Source organism: Pipistrellus hanaki, assembly GCF_964339955.1.
Source record: "Pipistrellus hanaki genome assembly, chromosome: 11".
Lineage (NCBI taxonomy): Eukaryota > Metazoa > Chordata > Mammalia > Chiroptera > Vespertilionidae > Pipistrellus > Pipistrellus hanaki.
Window position 1 is genome coordinate 67,828,785 of NC_140513.1, and position 25,172 is coordinate 67,853,956.

Here is a 25,172-nt window from a genome sequence, read left to right on the forward strand (position 1 = left end):
AAGAAATGCCAAAGGGACTAATGAAATGAAAAGAAGAAATATAGAGAAACATAGGCATAAGTTTAAAATGAAAATGACAATATAGAAGTGCCTGTCAATAATAACCTTAAATGTAAGTAGATTAAATGCTCCAATCAAAAGGTATAGAGTAGCTGAATGGATACAAAAACATGACCCAAATATTTGCTGTCTACAAGAGTCCCACCTCAGAACAAAAGACTCAGATAGGATGAGAGTGAAGGAATGGAAATGGAAACGAAAAAACAAAAACAAAAAACCAACTGGATATCAATACTCATATCTGACAAAATAGACTTCAAAATGAAGGCTGTTACAAGAGATAATAAAGGTCACTACATAATACTAAGGGGATCGATCCAACAAGAGGATATAACCCTGATAGGCATATATGCACCCAAAAAAGGAGCACCTAAATACACAAAAAAAAAACTTCTGGAGGATTTTAAGGGAGAGATCAATAATAATACAGTCATAGTAGGGAATTTTAATACCCTGCTGACCTCACTGGATAGATCTTCCAGACAAAAAACTAACAAAGCAACAAACAGTGACTCTAAATAACACCCTGGATCAGGTGGGTTTAATTGACATTTATAGAACATTTCACCCCAAAGGTGCAGAATATACATTCTTCTCAAGTGCACATGGGTCATTCACAAAGATAGGCCACATGTTAGGACACAAAACAAGTCTCTACAAGTTCAAGAATCATTGATCAGCCAGCGTGGTTCAATGGTTGAGCGTGGAACTGTGACCTGGAGGATCAGGGGCTCTGATTGGAGGAGGGGATTTTAAATTCCATGTGTCTATGGGTCACATCTCTAAGTGGCAACCTCCGCACCTTACCAAATCTCAAGGGCTTTACTTCTAAATGTGGTGCATGTTAGCCAGTTCAATTGCTTAGCTCTTAGGTCACTGTGACCCCTAGTCAGGTCTCTAACAGACTCAGCTCACTGTAAAACTAAGCTAGACCACTGCCATGGCTGAGTTGTGTCCCCTCCCAGATTCCTTATGTTAAGTTCTAACTCCCAGGACTTCAGAATGTGACTGTATTTGGAAGCAGGGCCTTAAAAGAGGTAATGAGGGTAAAATGAGGTCATATAGGTAGACTCTAATCCAATATGACTGGTGCTCCTATAGGAGATAAGGAGACAGATGTGCACAGACTGAGGAGCATCCAGGTGAGGACATGGTGAGAAGGTGGCCATCTGCAAGCAAAGGACAGAGGCTTCAAAGAAAATGAACCTGCTGGCACCTTGATCTGGAGCAAGCCTCCAGAACAATGGGAAAATAGATCTTAGTTGTTTAAGCCCTCGGTCTGTGGTATTTTGTTATGGCAGCCCTAGTAAACCAATCTGACCACTCTGGGTGGGTGTGGGAATGGGAGAATCTTGTGCTTTGTTATTCCGGGAGGAGGATTTTAACATGATGACTTCTACCTTAGAGTACAGAAGGCAGTGATGGGCTTTACTGTGGAGCATAGGAGCTGTGTCCTGTGAAGTGAAGCTAGTTGATAGGCACCTCTCAGCTGCACGTGTGTGTCCATCTGGGCTGCCAGGAGCAGGAGTGGGAGGGCGTGCCTGCCTCCAGACTAGCTGCTTGCTGGGTTGCCCTGGGCCAGGCAGTAAGGGCCACAGCTTGGGCACCAGGATGGCAACAGCCACACAAGCCTAGGGAGACCACACAAAGTGGTGAAAGAATATTACTAGCCAGGTCCAGAGGCATAATTTTCTCCCCTCACTGCTTTTTGTGAAAAATTCTCCCAAGTACAGATCTTTGTCCCAAAATGTACTATTGGCTGCTTCCCCTACTAGGAAGTTAGTAGGAAAGATGTTTTCTAGCATCTCTGTTGGATAAATTTTCATGGTTTCTAAGTCACTCAGAAAAGAATGCATCCTCCCCACACTTCTCCTTCACCAGTGTCCCCTGACAACTCACCACTCAGGTAACCAAGTGCTTGAATGCGAGTGAATACTCTTTCTTCGCCCTGGTCTCCCAGGGAAACGTGGTCACCGCTCAGCATGCAAGTGTCTCCGGGAGAAGCCTGCACGGTGCTGGCTATTCTCAATTCTGGGAACACTGCCTGCTGGTTTCTCTAAACCGTCATCTCCACACAAACTGTTTGGACAAACTTCATTGTAATGATTTGGGTTTTAATTCTTAATTTGTTTCTGTTCCTAAGCTTGTGTGACTTTTTAACCAAAACATGAAAAACATTTTCAAAAAAGTAAGATGACCCTCAGATATAACATGCCAAGTTTTAATCTAGTAAGCCCTTAAGACCGATATTTACCCCCAAAAACAAGTTTTCTTGTTTGCTGTGAAGTAACAGAGATTCAATATAAAAATAAGTTTACACAGTGAAAATACTAAAAAAGTATTTCCAACTGTTGTATCTTCACAGTTGAATTCTTTTTTTTAAAATTTTTAAACTTCTTTTATTAATACAAAATACACAAACTAATTTTTGAGGGGACTTGTTCTGTTCCAAGATATATTCACATTAGCAAGATTTTATTTAAAGAAAAAAGTTAGCAGATATATGCCATTTTGTATCACCCCCCCCCCCAAACTACAGGTTTACAGTGTCATTAATGTCATTATCAGGTGTTTTTTTTTATGTGACCTAGATTTGGGTTTATTAAAAGCTATATATTACCATAAACACTATACTTAGTAATAAACTGAAGTGTTTTAGTAGAAATGTTGTAGAAGAAAGCTTACTTATGCTCAAAGATATAATGACTTCTTCTGATAAGCTTTTAAGAAATATGTCATATGTTTCTAAAAGAAAGGAAAATAATTATATTAAAATAATAGCATTTTTGAAGAACTTTAATTTATTATATTTTAATATTATACATTTTAATTTTTCATCACAAAAGAAAAGCATTTTAACTAATAAGAGTAACATATACTAGCCCTGACTGGTTTGGCTCAGTGGATAGAGCATCTGCCTGTGGACTCAAGGGTCCTGGTTTCGATTCTGGTCAAGGGCATGTACCTTGGTTGTGGGCACATCCCCAGTAGGGGGTGTGCAGGAGGCAGCTGATTGATGTTTCTCTCTCATCGATGTTTCTAACTCTCTTTCCCTCTCCCTTCCTCTCTGTAAAAAATCAATAAAATATATATTTTAAATGTATATATATATATATATATATATATATATATATATCTTTAAATATATATATTTTTAAAAATAACATATACTCAGTAAAGTGAGTTTGTGTTTTAATGGGAAAGAAACCCTCATTTATCTGATTTTTAATACTTAAATGCTTAAAAAAGCTTATGCTTTATTGTAGAATTACCACTTTAAGAAATACTGACGGTAATAACCATCAAAATATATACATACAGCAGCTATATAATTTGTATGTTTAACAAGTTAAATGTATGCATTTCTCAATTTAATCTCCTGATGTGAACTACCTCCAATACAAATATTAAGGAATCCTTAAATTTTATAACTAGAGGCCCGGTGCATGAAGAGATTCATACAATAGGTCTTCCTTTTCCTTGGCTTCCAGCACGTTTCCTCCGGCACCCCGGGCCCCGGCCTTCGCTCCAGCTGGAGTTTGCCATCTTCGCTGCAGACTGCCATCTCGTCTTCACTGCAGACTTCGCTGTGGCACTCCGCTCCTGTAGATCCCTTGGGCCCCTGCCCTCCCTCAGTAGGCGTCCTGCCCCGCTTGGCCACTCTGTGCCTGGAGCAGCTGGGCAGCCGCCATCTTTGGCCTTCTAATTTGCATACTCACTCTGATGGGCTGTGGGCATAGCAGAGGTATGGTCAGTTTACATGTTTGTCTATTATTAGGTAAGATACCAATACTAAAGTGCCCCCTCTACCATGAAGTATATTGAAGAAGGCACCACGAAAAAATGCAATGGCTCCCTGGTGTTGGTATATCTTCACAAAGCAGTCTAAGATTCCTTTATACTGCCGTTCAGTCTCACTGTTATTTTCCAATGTTAATACCTATTCGGGTTCGAGCAAAATCTAGTGGATATACTATACATAAGGATGCTGCCCCAGCTGCTCCATCAGAAGCCAGGTTTGCCAAAAACCATCTCTAGAACTATTTTTCTGTATTAACTCCAGACACGAAAAGTTGTTTGAATTTGTTCTTAAAAGCAAAATTTAGAGCTTGGTTGGAAAATACCAAATAACATTTGCAAAACTGCCATGCCATTAACTGAAGAAACCCTGCTCATGGGGAATCCACACCAGACAGTCCACCAGGCCTTTGTACTGAGCCTCAGGGGGGATCTGCGTGGATGACGCCTGCACCTGCAGCAGAAGCTTCACCTGCTCAATGGGCGCTGCTGCAGTCTTGGACACAGCTGCCAGCAACCACAAGCCAGCAGATCCTTCCCGAAGGACATGGTGTCAAAGAACCGCTTTTCTGTCCTCCTCTGGCTTCTTCTTTGGAGGGTCATGATGCATGGTGAGATGACAGATGTAAAAAACCAACAGCAGCAGGTAAAATGTGCTTGGAAGAGGCAAAAGGAAGCAGAAAACCCCACAGTTGAATTCTTAATGTATTTTATTATATCATATATAATAAAAGGTTAATATACAAATAGACTGAACACCAGAACCGAAACAACCAAACAACCGAACAACTGGTTACTATGATGTGCTGATCTCTGGGGTGTGTGTGGGACATGGCAGGCTTTGGCTGTGGTGGGTGGTGGAGCAGGTGAGTGGGGGGTGCCAGACCAAGGTGGGGCACCGGTTGCTGTCGTTGGGACAGGTGTCTGGTGGTAACTGAAAATTCTTTGTTCCCGAGTGCTGCAGTCCCACCCGGTGCTCACACCCGCTGCCAGCGCTGGAGTTGTTGCTCGCACCCACTGCCAGTGCTGGCCCCACTCACATGTGCAGCTGGCACTGGAGCCACCGCTTGCACTCACTGCCAGTGCCTTTCCTTGGCTTCCAGCACCGGTTTCCTCCGGCACCTGGGACCCAGTGCTGGTCCTGATCACTCAGCGCCATTAGCAGGTGTGAGCGATGGCTACTGGCCCTGATCGCCCAAGGGCTTCTCCCCCTTCCTCTGCTCCTGAGGGGTGATCAGGACAATAGCCGCTACTCATACCTGCAGACAGGGGACCGGGGACCATATAAGCAGGGGCCAGGTGGGGGTGTGGAGGATGGGCCGGGACCTGCTCCTGTGCCTACCACTGCCTAGCAGCCCACAATTCTTTTCAAGGTGCACAAATGTGTGCACTGGGCCCCTAGTATATGCATAAAAGAGAGAAAAATTGGCAAATATTTTAGATAAATTCCAGTATTTAACAAATAGCCTAAATTCATAATTTACCTATTTTATAACATAATAACATTTTATAAAATAAAATTGGTAAATCTAGGCAACAAATGACTTGCCCAAGTAACAGACCTAGTAGGTGGCTTCCAGAGGCCACGTTCAGCACGAGAAAGTCATTGGCACCGTCAGGGGAATGGGTGGCACTGAAAGGGCAGTGACCCTTCCTGGTCATTTGAGTGGAACCTGAACCGAGAGAGGGCTGAGTGGAGTGGCCACTGAGAACAGATGGTAGAGACTGTGGAGTCCCAGGGAGAAGATGATGTAAATTCCAGCTTCTGGACTTATAGAAGGAAGGAGGAGCACAGATATCATTGCTCCAGTGAGTGAGGGGGAGAAATTCTCCAAAAGCTGCACTTCCCCAGATCCAGGGGCCAGGCCACAGGCAAAGAAAACTTACCACCAGAGAGCTGTGTTATCTACATTTTCCACAAAAGATGTTAACATATTCTAAAGCCTCCTCTTATTTTACAGCTTTCTGGAAGCTCCATCAGCACCACTTGCATGTCTGGGGGGTGATGTGGCTAGGTAGCCCTGGTGCAGTGGCTCCTGAGTCACTACAGCTTGTGGGCACAGTCAGGCATTGCCTGAGAGGACTCTGGCAGACCTGAGTAAGGAATACATTTCAAATAATTTGGGAAATGGATTTCCCAATAATCCACGGGGCCAGGGGCACAATCCTAAAGACAATCTGCCTGAGCTCAGCAAGGTGGCCATAACTATGAAGCCCCTGGCATCCAGTTCTGTCCTTGGTGTGAGCACCACAGAAAGTGTACCGTATTTTCTGGCGTAAAAGACGACCCCCTAATTTTACAGTAAAAACATAGGTTTATGCCACTTCCAAGGCAACACCAGTTCTAGTAAAAAGCCTGCTCAGATTAGCCAGAGTCAGAGAGGCGGCCTATTAAAAAAAGAACTGGTGTTGCCTCGGAAGTGGGGGGTAGTCTTATACAGCGAATATAGGCATAAACCTATGTTTTAACTGTAAAATTAGGGGGTCGTCTTAAACGCCAGAAAATACCGTAGCTATATATCCTGGACACTTCCTGAAATGTCCTTTTGTGGGAGATCTTTATGAAGTATATGAAACTTAATCTAATATGGTAACCTATCAAGGGGATTCATTCCCAGGGTTAACATTACCAGTGGCTTTGGAAATTATCTGTACTCTTTGGAATATTAAGATTTTATCTATCACAGCCCTGGCCAGGTGACTAAATGTGTTGGAGCACCCTCCATTACACAAAAGGATGTGGGTTGAATTCCTGGTCAGGGCATATACAGAGATTGGGGGTTCCATCCCTGGTCAGGGTGCATAGGGAAGTGACAGATTGATGTTTCTCCCTCACATCTACATCAATGTTTCACTCTCTCTTTCAGCAATAAATATATCCTGGGGTGAGGATTAAAAAAATAAAAAAGGAAGTTACCATATAATTGCCTCCCTCCACATTGTATTCTACAGTGCCCATTTTATTGAAATCTGTGGGAGACCTATTTTAAATAAAAATTTTAGTTTCAAATTTGTAATATATCCTAAATATCATGTAGAGACTCTTTTATTTATAAATTAAAAATTACTTTTCAGAAAAACGTTTATGTAATTTTTTTTAAATAAAGGGGATCTGATTTTCTTTAAATTTTGATACCCATTTTGTCTGGTCATATATATATAATTTGCATTAGGTGAATCTTATTATATAATTTGCATTAGGTGAATCTTATTAAAAATATATAATAATACATCCGAGGTGGAGAAAATGGCGGCAGAATAGACAGACGTGTTCTGAACCTTGTCCCAGAGAAGATAGAACAGCAAGCTAAGGGAGAGCTGAACTCCAGGAGAAGGTGGTGGACTGCTGGACAGGGTTCCCCTGACAGGAAAGCACCCATGGCGGTTGGGTCCCATCCGGAGCTACGGGCTCGGATGGGGAGATCTCGCCATCTTGAAAGGAAAAGTGGATCTTGTCAGAGGCCTGAATATCCACAGCTGCGGCGACCACCAAGCAGCTGTGAGCCCCAGAACACCAGTCTCAGGTGGCGCAAATGCTTGGACTCAAAGGAGCTCTCTACTCCGCCATGGAAAGGTCAGATTTCGGGGAATAGGATGAGGGCTCTAGTCCTGGCGGAAGACAGTAATGCAGGCACTGCACACTGTGGAAGCTGGAGGACCAGGGAGGTGTTTGCTGGAGACGCCCCGGGCTGTTGGGCTGACGTGATCCGTGAATGTGGAAGGGGGTCCTCAGAGCTGCTAACGGGGGATCTCCAAAGAGCAACCTGTTTTGATCTGATGTGGAGGGATAGCCTGCGAGTTTCAGGGGTGTGCAGTCTCCTTGGACTTGCCCGTCAGCCTCTGCAAACTGGTTGAGTGTCACAGAGAAAAAAAGCTAGAGAGGCTGTGGAGTCCTGGAAGTCAACCCAGAAACACTTCCACCCAGAGGCTGAATCACAAATTGACCCTAGTGTAATAAAAAATAAAAGAATACAGAAATTAAGACACTGCCTGCTTAAAAATCATGGCTGCATTACAACACTGAGGAGCAATAAAATGCAGGAAACTGCAATACTGTCCAGACTGGAAAACAGGCATGCCAAACAGAACAATAGAGGAAGTGAATGACCTTTACTACTGCACATTTTATTTTTTAATTTTTTGTATTTTCATTACTTGCATCATTTATTTAAAAAATGATTTTTTTCTTTTTTCCTCACTTGATTTTGCCCTTTAATTATTACATTTTTATTTGTAATCAGCATTATTACTACCACTATTTAACCTTTTTAATGTATTACATATTTTTTTAATATATTTTATTGATTTTGTACAGAGTAAGGGAGAGAGATAGTTAGAAACATCGATGAGAGAGAGTCATCCATCAGCTGCCTCTTGCACACACCCAACTAGGGATATGCCCTCAACCAAGGTGCATGCCCTTGACCGGAATCGAACCCGGGACCTTTCAGTCCCCAAGCCGACGATCTATCCATTGAGCCAAACCGGTTTCGGCTGTATTAAATATTTTTAAGTGTCATTTTATTTGCTCTTTATTTTACTTCGGGATTAGTGTTCTACAGTCTATTTTCACCTTTCCTTCACCATCGCTTTATTCTCTCAACTCTCTACCTAACCTTTTCCCTTTGGTGTCCTGTTTATCTTAACCCTTTCCTGCTCTAGATTTTCCCTATTCTTTCTGTTTACCCCTGCTAAAATTTCACCCTACTTATATATCTAATTTCCAATCCCCTGCTCCAAGTCCATACACACACCTCTTTTCGCTGTCCAAAAAAAAAAAAAAAAATTGTTTTTCTCTATGTCGTTTTGTAGTTGTTTGTTTGAATGTTAACTATATCGAAGTTTTAATGCTTTTTTGTGAGATCGTTTTGCTTATTCTCTTTGTTTGATTGTTTGTGTTTTTGTTTGCCGTGTTTTAGTTTGTTTTTTTTTTTTTACTTAAGTTTTCCCTGTCCTTGCTTGATATTAGTTGGTGTTTTAGGTTGTATTAATCTCCAGGTACTTGTTGCTGGCATTTGTTGTATTAATGGTTGCTCTATTGGAGATTCCTCCCCATATATGTAGTTTGTTCCTCTTTTCTTTTTTAGTCTCGTTCTAGTCTCTCTTATTTTTTTTTCTTTTTTTTTTTTTACTCTTCTTTCTCTCCTACCCCCTAATTTGCCTTTCTCTGGTGGTCACATATATTGGAGGTTATTAATATCGAGAATACATCGCTGTTCAGTGCCTTGTGTGTTATACCTGGTTGTGTTGTATTTTGTACCTTTAAATCAACACAGGAGAGAGAGAACTACATAACCAGACATCCTGAGGAGAGAGACCATAGGGAGACAAAGAAACAGGCTGCATATGAAAGAAAAGCAGGCATCACTAGAAAAGGAAGTAAACGAATTAAGAGACAAGCACCCTATCAGAGCAAGAATTCAGAGAAATGGTCATAAGGTGGTTGAAAAGAGTGGAAGACAAATTCAATATGAGTAAAAACCCAAGGAGAAATGAAAAATGGCATCATTGCTGTAAAGAACTCAATAGAAAGCATCTACAGTAGACTAGTAGAAGCAGAGGACTGCATCAGTGAGCTAGAAGACAAGATGGAAAAAAATACCCAAGTAGAGCAGCTTCTAGAAAAAAAAAATTAAAAAGCAGGAGAAGGGTCTAAGGGAACACTGGGACAACATAAAACAAAACAACAGCCACATAATAGGGGTTCTAGAAAAAAAGGAAACTTAGGAAGGAATAGAAAACCTGTTTCAAGAAATAATGACAGAAAACTTTCCTGAAATAGGGAAGAAAAAACCCACACAAATCCAAGAAGCTCACAGAGTCCCAAACAAAATGAACCCCAAAAAACCGACACCAAGACACATTATAATTAAATTGGTAAACACCAACGACAAAGTAAAAATCTTAAAAGAGGCCAGAGAGAGAGAGACAGAAAATTACATACAAAGGAACCCCCATCAGACTAGCAACTGATTTCTCTACAGAAACTCATCAAGCCAGAAGGGAAAGTCATGCAAAGGAAGGGTCTGAATCCAAGAAAACTGTACCCAGCAAGGCTATCAATAAAAATTGAAGGTGAAATCAGAAGCTTCACAGACAAAAAAGGACTAAGGGAATTTATCACCATCAAACCAGCAATAAAAAAAAAAAAAAATGCTAAAGGGTCTGCAATAAATAAAAAAAAGAAAGAAAGAAAGAAAGAAAGGTAGGAAGGAAGAAAAAAAGAAATAGGAAGCGAGAAAGGAACACAGGGGTATAGAATAAAAATGGTGAGAAATAAGTACCTATCACTGAAACCGGTTTGGCTCAGTGGTAGAATGTCGGTCTGTGGACTGAAAGGTCCCGGGTTCTATTCCGGTCAAGGGCATGTACCTTGGTTGCAGGCACATCCCCAGTAGGGGGTGTGCAAGAGGCAGCTGGTCGATGTTTCTCTCTCATCGACGTTTCTAGCTCTCTATCACTCTCCTTTTATCTCTGTAAAAAATCAATAAAATATATTTAAAAAAATAAGTACATATCAATAATAACTTTAAATGTAAATGGTTTAAATGTCCCAATCAAAAGACATAGGGTAACAGATTAAATAAGAAAACAAGATCCATATATCTGCTGTCTACAAGAAACACACCTCATGCCGAAACCGGTATGGCTCAGTGGATAGAGCTTTAGCCTGCGGACTGAAAGGTCCCAGGTTCGATTCCGGTCAAGGGCATGTACATTGGTTGCGGGCACATCCCCGGTAGGGGGTGTGCAAGAGGCAGCTGGTCGATGTTTCTCTCTTATCGACATTTCTAGCTCTCTATCCCTCTCTCCTCCTCTCTGTAAAAAAATCAATAAAATATATTAAAAAAAAAAAAAACAAAGACAAAAACAAGAAACAATGGTAATAAATTACCTAACCCTACAACTCAAAGAGTTAGAGCAACAAGAAAAGCCCAGTGTAATCAGAAGTTAGGAAATAATTAAGAACAGAGCAGAGACAAACAACATAGAAACCAAAGAAACAATACAAAAGATCAACAAAACCAAGAGCTGGTTCTTTGAAAGGATAAACAAGGTTGATGAACCTCTAGCCAGGCTCACCAAGAAACAAAGAGAGAGGACCCAAATAAACAAAATCAGAAACAAAAGAGGTGAAATAACAACAGACCCCACCGAAATACAAAGGACTGTTACAAAATACAACAAACAACTCTATTCCAACAAACTGGACAACCTGGAGGAAATGGACAGATTGCTGAAAATTATAACCTTCCAAAACTTAATCAGAAAAAATCCAAACAGCTAAATAGGTCATTAAGTATGGAAGAAATTGAAGCAGTCATCAAAAAGCTTCCAGCAAACCAAAGCCCAGGGCCAGATGGCTTCACAGGAGACTTTTACCAAACATTCAAGGAAGAACTAAAACTTATCCCCTTCAGACTATTCCAAAAAAATGCAAGAGGAAGGAACACTTCCAAGCTCCTTATATGAAGCCAGCATCACCCTAATATCAAAACCAGATAAAGACAACACAATAAAAGAGTACAGGCAAATATCCCTCATGAACATAGATGCCAAAATCCTCAACAAAATTCTAGCAAATCGACTCCAGCAGTACATCATAAAGATCATACACCATGACCAAGTAGGATTTATCCCAGGAATGCAAGGATGGTACAATATTCTCAAATCAATAAACGTGACACCTCACATAAACAGACTGAAAGATAAAAATCACATAGTCATATCAATTGATGCAGAAAAAGCATTTGAAAAAATCCAACACCCCTTCTCGATAAAAACTCTCAACAAGGTGGGAATAGAAGGATCATACCTCAACATAATAAAAGCTATATATGATGAACCCACAGCAAACATCATATTGAATGGGAAAAAACTAAAACCATTTCCCCTAAGAACAGGAACAAGACAGGGATGCTCACTCTCTCCACTCCTGTTTGACATAGTACTGGAAGTTTTAGCCATTGCAATTAGACAAGAAGAAGAAATAAAAGGCATCCTAATTGGAAAATAAGAAATAAAACTGTCATTATTTGCAGATGACATGATATTGTACATTAAAAACCCAAGACTCTATCAAAAACCTAACAGACTTAATAAATGAATTCTGTAATGTAGCAGGATACAAAATTAAAGCCAAAAAAAATCTATGGCCTTTCTATACACCAATTATGAACTTACAGAAAGAGAGACTAAAAAAGCAATCCCATTTACCATTGCACCAAAAAAATTTAAGATACATAGGAAAAAACTTAACTAGGGAGGTAAAAGACCTATACACGGAAAACTACAGGAAACTGAAAAAAGAGATAGAGGAAGACATAAACAGTTGGAAGAACATACCATGTTCACGGATTGGTAGAATCAACATCATTAAAATGTCCATACTACCCGAAGCAATCTATAGATTCAATGCACTCCCCATTAAAATACCAATGGCATATTTCACAGACCTAGAAAGAACTCTCCACAAATTCATCTGGAATACAAAAGACCCTGAATAGCCACAGCAATCCTGAGAATGAAGAACGAAGTAGAAGGGATCTTAATACCAGATTTCAAGCTGTATTACAAAGCAACTGTTCTCAAAACAGCATGGTACTGGCACAAGAACAGATATATAGATCAATGGAGTAGAATAGAGAATCCAGATTATCAACCCAAATCACTATGCTCAATTAATATTTGACATAGGAGGCATGAACACACAATGGAGTCAAAACAGTCTCTTCAATAAATGGTGTTGGGAAAATTGGACAGATACATGCAAAAGAATGAAACTAGATCACCAACTTACACCATACCCAAAAAAAACCCTCAAAAAAAACCCACCTCAAAATGGATACAAGACTTAAACATAAGATGGGAAACCATAAAAATTCTAGAGGAATCCACAGGCAGCAAAATCTCAGACATATGCCAAAAGAATTTCTTCACTGATTCTGCCCCTAGGGCAATGGAAGCTAAAAAGAAAATAAACAAATGGGACTACATCAAAATAAAATCTTTTTTCAAAGCAAAAGAAACTATCAACAAAACAAGAAATCCCACTGTATGGGAGAACATATTTGCAAATGTTATCACTGATAAAGGTTTAATCTCCAACATCTACAGGCAGTTCATACAATTTAATAAAAGGAAGATAAATGATCCAATAAAGAAATGGGCATTGGACCTAAATAGAATCTTTTCAAAAGAAGACAGAAGGCCAAGAGACACATGAAAACATGCTCAAAGTCACTAATTATCTGAGAGATGCAAATCAAAACGACAATGCGGTTCCATCTCACACCAGCCATAATGGCTACCATCAACAAATCAACAAACGACAAGTGTTGTTGAGGATGTGGGGAAAAAGGAACACTTGTGCACTGCTGGTGGGAATGTAGACTGGTGCAGACACTGTGGAGAACAGTATGGAGTTATCTCAAAAAATTGAAAATGGAACTCCCATTTGACCCAGTATTCCTACTCCTAGGAATATATCCTAAGAAACTGGAAACACCAATAAGAAAGGATATATGCACCCCTATGTTCATAGCAGCACAATTTACAATAAGCTAAGATTTGAAAACAACCTAGGTGCCCATCACTAGATGACTGGATCAGAAAACTATGGTACATCTACACAATGGAATACTATGCTGCCATAAAAAAAGAAGGAATTCTTACCATTTGCAGCAACCTGGATGGAATTGGAGAATATCATGCTAAGTGAAATAAGCCAATCAATGAAAGAAAAATACCACATGATCTCATTCATTTATGAATAATAAAGAAAATTATAAACTGTTGAACAAAAAGATAGATACAGAGACAGTAAAGCATGAAACAGAATGCCAAATTATAGCGGGAAAATTAGGAAGAGGTGGGGGAAATAATAGATCAACTGAAAGACTTGTGTGCATGCATATAAGCATAACCAATGGACGTAAAACTCGGGGGGGGAGGGGGAGAGGGCATGTATGGGAGTGGGGTGCTAGGGGGAATGGTAAGATATGTACACATATAATACCTTAATAAAAAAATGGAAAAAATAATAATACAGATGATCATAGAGTTGGGAAACAATATATTTTTTATTAAGTAGATTGGGGTGATATTGGTGAAGATGAACATATAGATTTTAGGTGGGTTTCTATGTTATAAGTTTTGTATATTACACTTCGTGCCCACCACCCAGAGTCAAATCTTCTCATGTCACCTTAAGTTAGGACCTCCTTTTATCCCCACCCTCTTCCTTATAGCAACTACCATATTATTGTTTATGTTCATGAGTTTCAGTTTAAAAAAAAAAAAAAATATATATATATATATATATATATAAATATATATAATTGTTTTTTTATAGAGTGGAAGAGAGAGGGATAGAGAGTTAGAAACATCAATGAGAGAGACACATCGGTCAGCTGCTTCCTGCACACCTCCTATTGGGGATGTGCCCGCAACCACAGTACATGCCCTTGACTGGAATCAAACCTGGGACCTTTGAGTCATAGGCTAATGCTCTATCCACTGAGCCAAACCGGTTAGGTTGAGTTTCAGTTTTATATCTCTAATATGAGTGAAATCATACGTTTTCTAAGCTTTTTCTGACTGACTTAGTTCACTTAGCATAATGTCCTCAAGGTCCATCCATGTTGTTGCACATGGCGATATTTTATTCCTTCATATAACTGTGTAGTATTCATTTTGTATATGTACCACATTTTCTTTATCCAGTCCTCTAGTGAGGGACACTTTGGTTGTTTTGATCTTAGCCACTATGAATAATGCTGCAATGAACATAAGGCTGCATATATCTTTGCCAATAAATACATGCTTTCAAGTTTTTTTGGGTATATATTCCAGAAATGAGATTTCTGGATTGTATGGTAGCTCTATTCTTAATTTTTTGAAGACTCACCAGACTGTTTTCCATAGTGGTTGTACCAGTCTGCATTCTCACCAGCAGTGAATGGGAGACAGCCCTCTCATAATCAGGACTGCTGGCTCCCAACTGCTTGCCTGCTTGCCTGACTGGCTGCCTGCCCCTAATCGCTTCTACCTACCAGCCTGATCACCCCATAACCATTTCCCTTCCAGCGTGATTGACATCTATCTGCTCCCCTGCCAGCCCAGTTGCCTCTAACTGCCCTCCCCTGCAGGTCTGGTTACCTCCAACTGCCCTTCCCTGCTGACCCGGTCACCACTAACTGCCCCACCCTGCCAGAATGGTCACCCCTAAACTGCCCTCCCCTACTGACCTAGTCAACCCTAACTGCCCGCCCTTACCAGCCTGGTCACCCCTAACTTCCCTCCCCTGCAGGCCTGGTTCCCCCCAAGTTCGCTCCCCTTCAGGCCTGGATCCCCCCAACTGTCCTCCTCTGCTGGCCTGATCACCCACAACTGCCCTCCCCTGCAAGTAATCTTGTGGTGGCCATCTTGCGTCCACATGAGGCGGCCATCTTTGATTACATGGGGTGGCCATCTTGTGTGTTGGAGTGATGATCAATTTTCATATTACCTTTTTATTATATAGGATAGGGTAATATTAAAGCCACTGAAAGTAAGTTATCTGTGTTACAGAATTTTCCAAAGAAAATGCCTTGGATAATAATAATTGGCTTTAAAATCTCAAAGTTGTTAAAATGTAAATGAATAGATATAACTAAAATGAAGGATTTATAATAAAGCTTTTCAGTAATATTTATAAATATATTAATAATGAAAGTCCAGCCACTCAACAGGAGACTGATTGCACTCTCTGTTAGAGGAAAGGGTCAGTCGCCCTTCTCCCTGTACAAGCTCAGAAGTTGCAGCAGTAACCTTAGAGGTTATCTCTAAAGAAGAATGTTGCAGTTTTAAATTCAAATGGCTACAGGCCTGCTCCCCCACCCTCTTTTCCCCAGTCTCATATGCGTAAACAGAGTTTTCCAAAATCTTTGGTAATTTAGAACTTTAGAACATTGCTGAATTAAATAATAAAAATTATTAAATATCTAGGTATTTTAAAGTGAGAAAATACTGAAATATTAATCTCAGTTTGCCAAATATGAAAAACCTAAAGGATAGATTTGAATCTCTTAATTTAATGTCTTTTATTTTATTTGAAATATATCTTTAATAGTAAATATATATTACTAATCTGAGAAATGCCAAGTATTTAACTTGACTAAGAGTTAAAAGTTCTGGGAGAAATTATATGATTGTAATAACAAAATGCATAAAGTATAGAAATTCATTTTTGAGAAAAATCTTATATTTTCTCTGGCGAAATTAATAGTTCAAAATATATTGTAGTCATGTGTTCTATATGTAGTAGAATTTCAACTGAGGATATAATATTTTATTGGCCTGATTAAAAAGAGAATTATATGGTCTGAACCAAATTTTTCATATTAAAACCGGTTTAAATTTAATTGATATATTTTAATTACTAAAAGTGTATAATATAGTCTTTGGGTTATGTATATTTGACAGTCTTTCCCAGTTAAATTTCAAGACTTTAACTTGAGATAGCTTTGGGACAATTTGAGGGCCCTGGAATGATTCAAGGATTTATTCTCTCTTTTTAAAAGAAATATTTTTGAACTACATTAGGCTGATCTAAAATAGTTGATATCATGTGGGAAGCTTTATTAAATAAAAATTATTAACTGTATTCTATTTATATACATATATTTTATTATTCTATTTTCTAAATATATTTTTATTGATTTTTAGATAGAGGGAGAGGGTTAGAGTTAGAAACATTGATGAGAGAGAAACATTGATCAGCTGCCTCCTGCACACCTCCTACTGGGGATGTGCCCTCAACCAAGGTACACACCCTTGACTGGAATTGAACCTGGGACCTTTCAGTCCACAGGCTGACGCTCCATACACTGAGCCTCTAAGCTTTGCAGGACAAGTTTGCTAAATACTCATTAGCTTTCCACAATATAATCAAGGTCTTATATAAACTCAGTATATGAGAAGCCAATATTTTATGAGCAATTGGTTCTAGTAAAGTCCAAAGTAAAATTTGCATACATATGCAGATGAGCACTAGCCAAAAAAATGCTGTTTAAAGGTAAAATATAAGTTTAATAAAAATGAGAAATTTAAAAATCTTTCACTATTTACAAAATAAACTAAAAGTTATTATTCAAGTATTAAATCTCACCATTAATGAGACACCATAAGAAAAAGAGTTACTTTTACTTGAAATGTATGTAAAATGCATTGCAGTATTGGCCAGCATACCTCTCTTCTACTGTTTTTGTGAAAAGCAACCAAGTTTATCGCTCTGTTTAAAAGAAAGTAAAAGTTTTTAAAAGAAACTCATTATATGTGGCTTAGAGATTGCTCTGGGGAAAAATACAGAGGAAGATGCTCTTCAAATACTTAGGAACTGTAATAAAAAATACAATGTATTAGGTCTCAAAAGGTAGAAATACGCAAAGATTGCCTTAAATGATTTCAAAAATTATTAGAGGATATTGATTAAGACCTTATCTAAAAATTTCTATGGGAGAAATGAACAATTTATTCAACATATTTAGGGGTGATTCTAATCTTTCCTTGCCCTGAACATTAACAGATGAAGGTAGGAAAGAGTTATTAGGAATTGAGCAGGCAATATCCTCAGCCTAAGTAGCATGGAAACAGCTTGAATTGCCTTTATTAGTACAGATTAATCCTACTGTAAATAGTCCTACTGGAGTCATGTTCCAAAATAAAAACTCTTCTACTATTATTGAGTGGGCCCACCTAGGGCATCAATCCTTTAAAACTGTGGTTATATATATAGAACTCATGGCTCAGTTAATATCTCAACTCAGAAAGCACTGCAGGCAGCTTAAAGGAGAAGAACCCCAATGCATCTATCTTTCCCTCACTGGGAAGCTATTAGAAGTGTTATTTCAGACTGATTTGAATTGGTGAATTAAGGGGAATTTAGTTTTCACCTACAAAAAAAAAATTACAATCTTTATATTATATCCCTACTCTTATACCAAAAAATACTAGGCAGGAACATATTCCTGGAGCATTAAGTGTTTTTACTGATGGTTCATCTAATGGTAAACCTGCTTATCATGCAATGAATTCAGAATGAGTCATCCAGACCAGTCATACTTCTGTGCAAATAATTAATTTAGAAGCTATCAAGACTGCACTACAGAATTTCCAAAAGCCTCTTAATATTGTTTCTGATTCTGCCTATGCTTCTGGCCTGGTAAATAGAATTGAGACTGCTTGATTAAATGGCTCAGTGACCAAAGTCTATTTATACTATTTAAGCAGGTGTCATTTCCAGCAATTTTGTAAAAATTGGAAAATTCAGCACATTATGGGAATACTATACAATTCCCAAGGACAGCCAATTATAGAACACCAACATCAGTGGCTAAAATCCCAACTTGAAAAACAAAAAGGGGGACAGTGGAGAAACCTCCTGTAAGTAAACTACACCAAGCCTTAATTACTTTAAATTTTTTCACTTGTAATGTTGATGGCAACACACCCACGGAATTACACTGGTGTCAGGATAAGTCAAAGGAAAATGGTCTGGCTAAATGGAAAGATCCCGTGTCTGGCTTATGGAAGGGCCCTGGACCCTTGTTAACCTTTGGTCGAGGATACGCTGGTGTATTTCCAGAAAACTCCTCCAAGCCCGTGTGGATTCCTACAAGGCCTCAACCTGTACCTATGACTTCAGACAATCCACTACTCCAGCCACAGATAGCAGTAGTCCCAAGCAGCACGCTGAAGATAAGGAATGGAAGGAGAAAGAGACAGAGGAGGAACAGTCCAGAAATGAGCTGGGGGATGGTGAAGAAGCCTTGCCATGCCAGCAGTCATCTGTTGTGCAATGGTGCAGGTTGCCATGGACAAAGCCAAAGAAGGTCGGACCTGCATGGTCATTGCCCATTGTTTTGTCCACCATTCAGAACAAGAATATCACTGCTGTCATATCCCAGGGGACAGTGATTGGAAAGGGGAAGTCAAAGAACTGAAGGCCCGGGAAGGAGACTTCTACAAACTAATTCCTTAAATGCCTGAGAGCAATTTAAAAGGACATGAAAGAGCTTAATCCTTTTCATTGGACTTTCCTACATTTGCTTTTCATTCTTGCTCTTATATTTATTTCTAGTTTGAAGATGCTAATGAAAAGTCTTAAAAGGACTCAAGCCCTGTAGCTGGCATAAGCTTTTTAGATTTACTAAGAAAACAAAAAGTGGGAAACGCCAGAGGCTAAAACCAACAGTAGGTAGCATATAAAGGCAAAAAGACCCATTGGAAGGCCATTGGACTTTGATATTCAGCAAGGCTGAGCATCAGAATAGTGTTGCCCTGCTTTGGGCTTAATGGCTGAAGGCAATTCCCTAATATGCCTGGATGCATTCTTAAAGGGCAAATGTTCAAGTGAATAAAAGCTGACAGGTCCAGGGCTTCAATGAGTTTCTCCACTAGAGAGGGGTTTCCACCTGGCCCCATGCCTTCTAAAGTCATATTTCATGTCTAGTGTTTTAATTTGTGTGTGGCCCCTCCTGTAGATCCTGAACCCTAGACCAGCTCTGTCCAAGCCCAGCCATTCTAGCATTTTGCATTAATTGCACCTGGTTGGGGTTTTCAGTGCTGATTTAAGATACCAAGGTACTCCTGTCCCTCACCCAGAAACTCAGAGCCATGCCTTCCCATTTCAGAACCAAAGCAAAAATGTTTTCAACACCTACCTTGTAACAAGTCTACATTATACTGCATGTTTATTTAAATACTAGGGGCCCAGTGCACTGATTCATGCACTGGTGGGGTCCCTTTGCCTGGCCAGTGTCCTCTTGCAATCTGGGACTCCTCAGAGGATGTTGGAGGTGGGTGCACAGATTCAGCCTGATCCCTGCAGGCCAAGCCAAGGGACCTCCGTGGTGCACAAATCCCCTCCCCACATTCCTTCTGAGATTCATCAGTTGGTTCCAGGTTTCCATGCCTGTACAGTGAGTGTCTGCCCCCTGGTGGTCAGTGCATGTCATAGCTACCAGTCGATCTGTTGCACAGTCACTGAGGCATATATATATATATATATATATATATATATATATATATATATATATATGACATTTTAAAATATAAAACTATGCATGGCTCCATTCTGGCAATAACCCACTATATGATCAGTACAACACAGTCATTTTATTGGAGCTAGGTTATGAAGAAGACAGTGAGAGTTACTAGGAATCTGCTTATACTCAGACAAGCAGTTATTGGGGCATTTAACAAATGAGGGGTACATTTTGTTGGCAGGAGGATCCACCATTGAAGAGAAAAGACCAGAAGGAGACTCACTATAATAAATGCTTGGGAGGGATTAAGAGAGGCAGGAGGCAGCTGTGGGGTCAGCTGGTGGTACTGGTGGCTACATTCATCATGTGGTTTCCTCTGGTGCTTTGCAGATCAACATGGCATAGAGAAAAGAGGGTCATGTCATCCTATGTGAAACATGATTCATCTCAGTTCCAGAATCATCCTGAACCTTCAGAAAACAAAGAAGAGCATGTCTAAAGCATTCAGAAATGTCAGAATCATCTATGTCCTCAGAGTGGGACTTCCTGTCTCTCCGGGAGTCAGCCCCTAGCCATCCTCAGGGACAAAGCCTCTTCACCTCCATCCCTGTCACATCACTGACCCCTAAAGTCCTTCTTATCCAAAAAGATTGAGCTTTCCATGGAGATAAGTGGGTTAAGAACTAGTGACATCACTGACCATCCTGATACGCAACACAACTCACCACCTGGACCTCATGTGAAAGCTGTCCTTGCCCACTCACCTTAGCCCAGAACACCAGTAACTTAGCTCAGTAACACCAGTACCGGCCCAGCTGATTCTTAGGGAGTTTGCCAATGGTAACACTTCACCATCTGACCTCCTGTCCAGGAGGTCCCCTCCCCCCATCTTTCTGACTGCAGCCTGTCAGGCCAGCAGTAACCTGTGAAGGTTCTGTTCTGCATGGCTATCTGTCTACCAGGCACACCAATCTAGGGCCCCCAATGCAAGGACCATAAAAATGCAAAAGAATAAAGAAATGTCCACCTGCCTAAAGTTCAGACACCCCAATCCATCTGTAGGAAGAGGGGCCAGAAATCACCAACACCTATGGTACTCTTTGGCCCTAAAGAATGGACCATCCTGATTAAGAGCAATGCAATGATGCAGAATGACCAGGGTCTGTGCACACATAGGAGGGCCCACAGCCCCAGATGCCTCACTTGCAATTCATGGAGAGCCTCCCATACTTATGCCCACTGATACCTGAATATTCTTGCTTCAGACACACATGCATCCAGACATACACATACACAAGTGGGGTGCTGGTGAATGCTGACCACTCTCAGGAGGATGCAAGAAAGACATCATTTGTGGTGAGTACCTGGTACAAATATTCCCAGCATGACTAATTTCAAGCTACCCACCCGATGAACAGAGCCCCAGAGAGATATGCAACATCAACTATCCCAAGCTAGTGTGAGCCAGTTCCAGTGCACCCCATCCCCTGTCATATGATTATATGTGTACAAGGCACTAACACCTGGAGTAGAAAGCTCCACTCCCACCCAGATATATAAACAAAAATTTACATATATGAACATATGTTCATTTCTACCCTCACTCTCCCTGAATATACAGATAGGCCACCTCTTAGTACCTAAATTGTTATCAACAAAACTCTAATCATCCTGAATATTCACATTCTACCCCTACAATTATACACACACACAACATGGGCCGGTATACAAACATGGGCAACCAACATACCACCCAGATATACACACTGAATACTGAATACTTCAGACTCTAAAAATATCATATACACAACTGTCTTGTGTGTCACCCAAAAAATATCCATATGCAACCCTACAGCCCTAAAATGCACATACTCCATGATTCCAGAACACACACACACACACACACACACACACACTGGACAGCCTCTTTGTTTGCAATCACACAAAGTGAATACTCACATTCCCTAGAATAGACAGCCCATCCACAAACTCCAGGAACTTATATACATTCACAGTCACAAACAACTACTTATCAAATACATATAAGTCCACCTCACACACACTGAGAGGACACATACAAGCACCACCACCAAATTCTGCAAGCATTACATTCTGGAACAGATGCAAAGAAGATCCTAAGCCTCCTTTCCATGGAGATAAGTGGGTTATCTTACAAATCCCAAATACACAGACCTCAAACCACTCATGAATATACATCCCACATGCTCAGACAGATACATGCAAAACACAAAAGCGCTGACAATCCTTTAACTTCACTAATGTGCATACACAACTCTCACACACCTATGAGAACACACACACACACACACAGATACATCCCAATACCTGGATGTATACACCCCTCAAACACTATGCATTATGCCACCTCTCCAGAATATAACCTCCTCACCTCCCCTCTGCAGTATGTAACAAAAGCACACTGTACACATTTTTTCTCCAGCATCACTGAATATACGGACCACTGCTTGCTAACTACTAGCAAATACATGTAGAAACAATTTAGTATTCTCCAAAGAAATATACTTTAAATACACCTAGAGCCCCTGAACATACTGGTAATTCAAGCACCTGGTGATAGATATAAGCACATACCAGTATACATGGACAAGGCATGCAGAAGTATCTCCAGCAAATCAGATATGAAATAACTTCCAAATTACCTAATGAGTCAGCTCTCACATCAACAAATACTAACCAATAACCTTATCACTCACCTCCCATACATAGTAGACACAATCCTCCCACTCCCCTGTATAAGCACAGAAACCCCTCTCCCCGCCAAATACACACATACCCGGTACCCAAAATATGTAAGCCTTAGGATTCCCTTCTGAAAAATACAAACACGTAGCTGCAGCAAATATCCTTCCCCACGGCCATGGCCCTGGAATACACAGGAATACACACGTCAACTCCACACACACACTCTCCACAAGCCCCAAATAGACCCACGAACACCCAGTGCACTGCAAATATGCAAACACACCTCCCTATACTTATGTCCAAATACACTTCATGCCACACCACCTGCGTACACAGAACCCCACACTCCCAAATTCCCACAGAATTAACTCTTCCATCTTACAGAATACAGCCACACACACACCACACCGAATCGCACTATCACTACTGCACACTCGCATATAGACCTACCAGTCCTAAACATAGTCACAGACCTGCACTGAAACAGGCAAAGATCACAAAAAGAAATACACATAACATTACAACATGCCCCAAATACACAATACAATTTACATTCCCCAAATACAAAACACAGATCATACACCCAAGCTAATGAACGCCTGCACTTGTCCTAACATTGCCCTATGCGAATGTCTATAATCCTACCAAATCTGCTAGTAGAAAAATCCCGGAATTCAAAGGGGGAAAAACAAAACGGGTAACATTTCAGCAAACACCAAATTACAAACACATTACCACCCACTGCTTGAGTATTCATGCACTACATCTCAACACCCTCCAAATACAGCATTCAACCCTACACACTCACAGAAACACAGGCATGACCTTCCCGTGATCACAGACATCCACAGACAGAGCGAGAGCACACATTTGAATCCACTCCTCAGATTCCCTCCACCAAGCCAACAGGCACAGACCCCAGGCCTGCCCCCCACCCCAGGCTTCACTCACCCAGGCCTGCCCCCAACCCCAGGCCTCACACACCCCAGGCCTCACACACCCAGGCCTGCCCCCAACCCCAGGCCTCACACACCCCAGGCCTCACACACCCAGGCCTGCCCCCCACCCCAGGCCTCTCACACCCAGGCCTGCCCCCCACCCCAGGCTTCACACACCCCAGGCCTGCCCCCCACCCCAGGCCTCTCACACCCAGGCCTGTCCCCCACCCCAGGCCTCACACACCCAGGCCTGCCCCCCAGCCCAGGCTTCACACACTCCAGGCCTGCCCTCCACCGCAGGCCTCACACACCCAGGCCTGCCCTCCACCCCAGGCCTCACACACCCAGGCCTGACCCAAACCCAGGCCTCGGGGCAGAGGCATTATGTGGTCACAAGGCCGCTGCCCTCAGGGCGGGGTGCGGGGGAAGGAAGCCCCGGGCTGAGGGGCTCCAGGGGGAAGGAGCCCCGGGACCTGTGGGGAGGGGAGGCTCCGCCATGTCCGCTCATTTCCAATGAGGGCAGCTTCCTGCTGACCCGGAGGCGCTTTCAGATCCGGAAGAACTGCCGGGAGCTGCGTGTCCAGAAAGCGGGGACACAGAGGAGCCCCGGGCGGACAGCTCACGGGCATCACTGGACCCGTGGAGGCCCCGCACACTGACCGCCCGCCCAGCACCGCCAGTCAGAGCCCATTCCCCTGTGAGCACCACCGGAAGTGAGCGGGGTGGGGAACACAGACCTGGGGGCAAACAGCAGAGAAGAGGGGGACACCTGAGGGGTGCGGAGGCCGCGCGCCCCTTCCCTCCTGTTCACCTAACGGACTCCCGAGGCCGCCATGCCAGGCCCCACGTGCAGCCTGGAAGGCAGTTGGGGAAGCTCCCTGCCCTTAGCGCATGCGCGCCTGTGGGAGCTAACGGCCTTAGAGCATGCGCCTATGGGAGCCAACCGCTGCAACGGACGCTGGGAGCAGTTGCAGGACAGAGCCCCGCCCCCAGTGGGCGTGCTCCTGTGTCCTGGCGCGAGGCACCCTGGGAAGAGGAACCCAGGCTGTCCCTGCAGCAGAGGACGGGGTCCCTAATCCCTTCCCTCCTGTATTTATTCAGTATGTGGAGGTTTTTCAATAAAAGCTGCTTCACAGATGTTTCCTTTGCAAGGTTGTTGTTAAAACATTGGTCAAAACGTGGCTGTCTGCACCAGTTTCCCATGACATGGCAGGTAGCATGGGAACAATGTCAGCCTGCATTTTTGTATTATATTTCAGAATTTCAATAGTCAATAAAACATACTTATAGTAGCAGGATCAACTTATTCACTTAAGTTTGTCATACTTTCCAAAGAAACTGAAATTATACAATCATCTTTCTGGCCGTTTGCAAGAAGGGAAAGAGGCAGGAGAAAGACGCATCACTACATTTTCCATTTTGCACAAGTTGTGATCTATGCAAAGGCATTATTTGTTTAAAACATTACATTAAATACTCAAAGAGCAAAAAATTAGACATTGAACAACCTAATACAATGAGCAACAAAAGTGGTGATTTCTGGCCTTGCCTTGTAGGCTGCAGGGCCTTGCCCTGATGGACTGGAGCAAAGGGGATGGGTTGTAAGGCTGGTTCGGCTGCATCT

General features: G+C 41.5%; 1 protein-coding gene and 1 pseudogene across 2 annotated transcripts in view; one reads left to right on the forward strand and one right to left on the reverse strand.

The window, feature by feature from the left end:
* ZNF484 (zinc finger protein 484) overlaps positions 1–1,183 on the forward strand; it is a 35,689-nt gene extending 34,506 nt beyond the window's left edge. Inside the window, exon 7 of the mRNA XM_084898962.1 lies at positions 1,162–1,183. Coding sequence (XP_084755088.1) covers positions 1,162–1,168 — 7 coding nt within the window. The 3' untranslated portion in view covers positions 1,169–1,183. The remainder of the gene's footprint in view (positions 1–1,161) is intronic.
* A 1,114-nt stretch (positions 1,184–2,297) lies between these two features.
* Positions 2,298–4,626, reverse strand: LOC311630229 (ADP/ATP translocase 4-like; annotated as a pseudogene). Its single transcript has 2 exons — positions 3,848–4,626; positions 2,298–2,339 (listed from the first exon to the last, which is right to left on the reverse strand). The product of its transcript is annotated as an ADP/ATP translocase 4-like (transcript).
* Between the last annotated feature and the right edge of the window lie 20,546 nt (positions 4,627–25,172).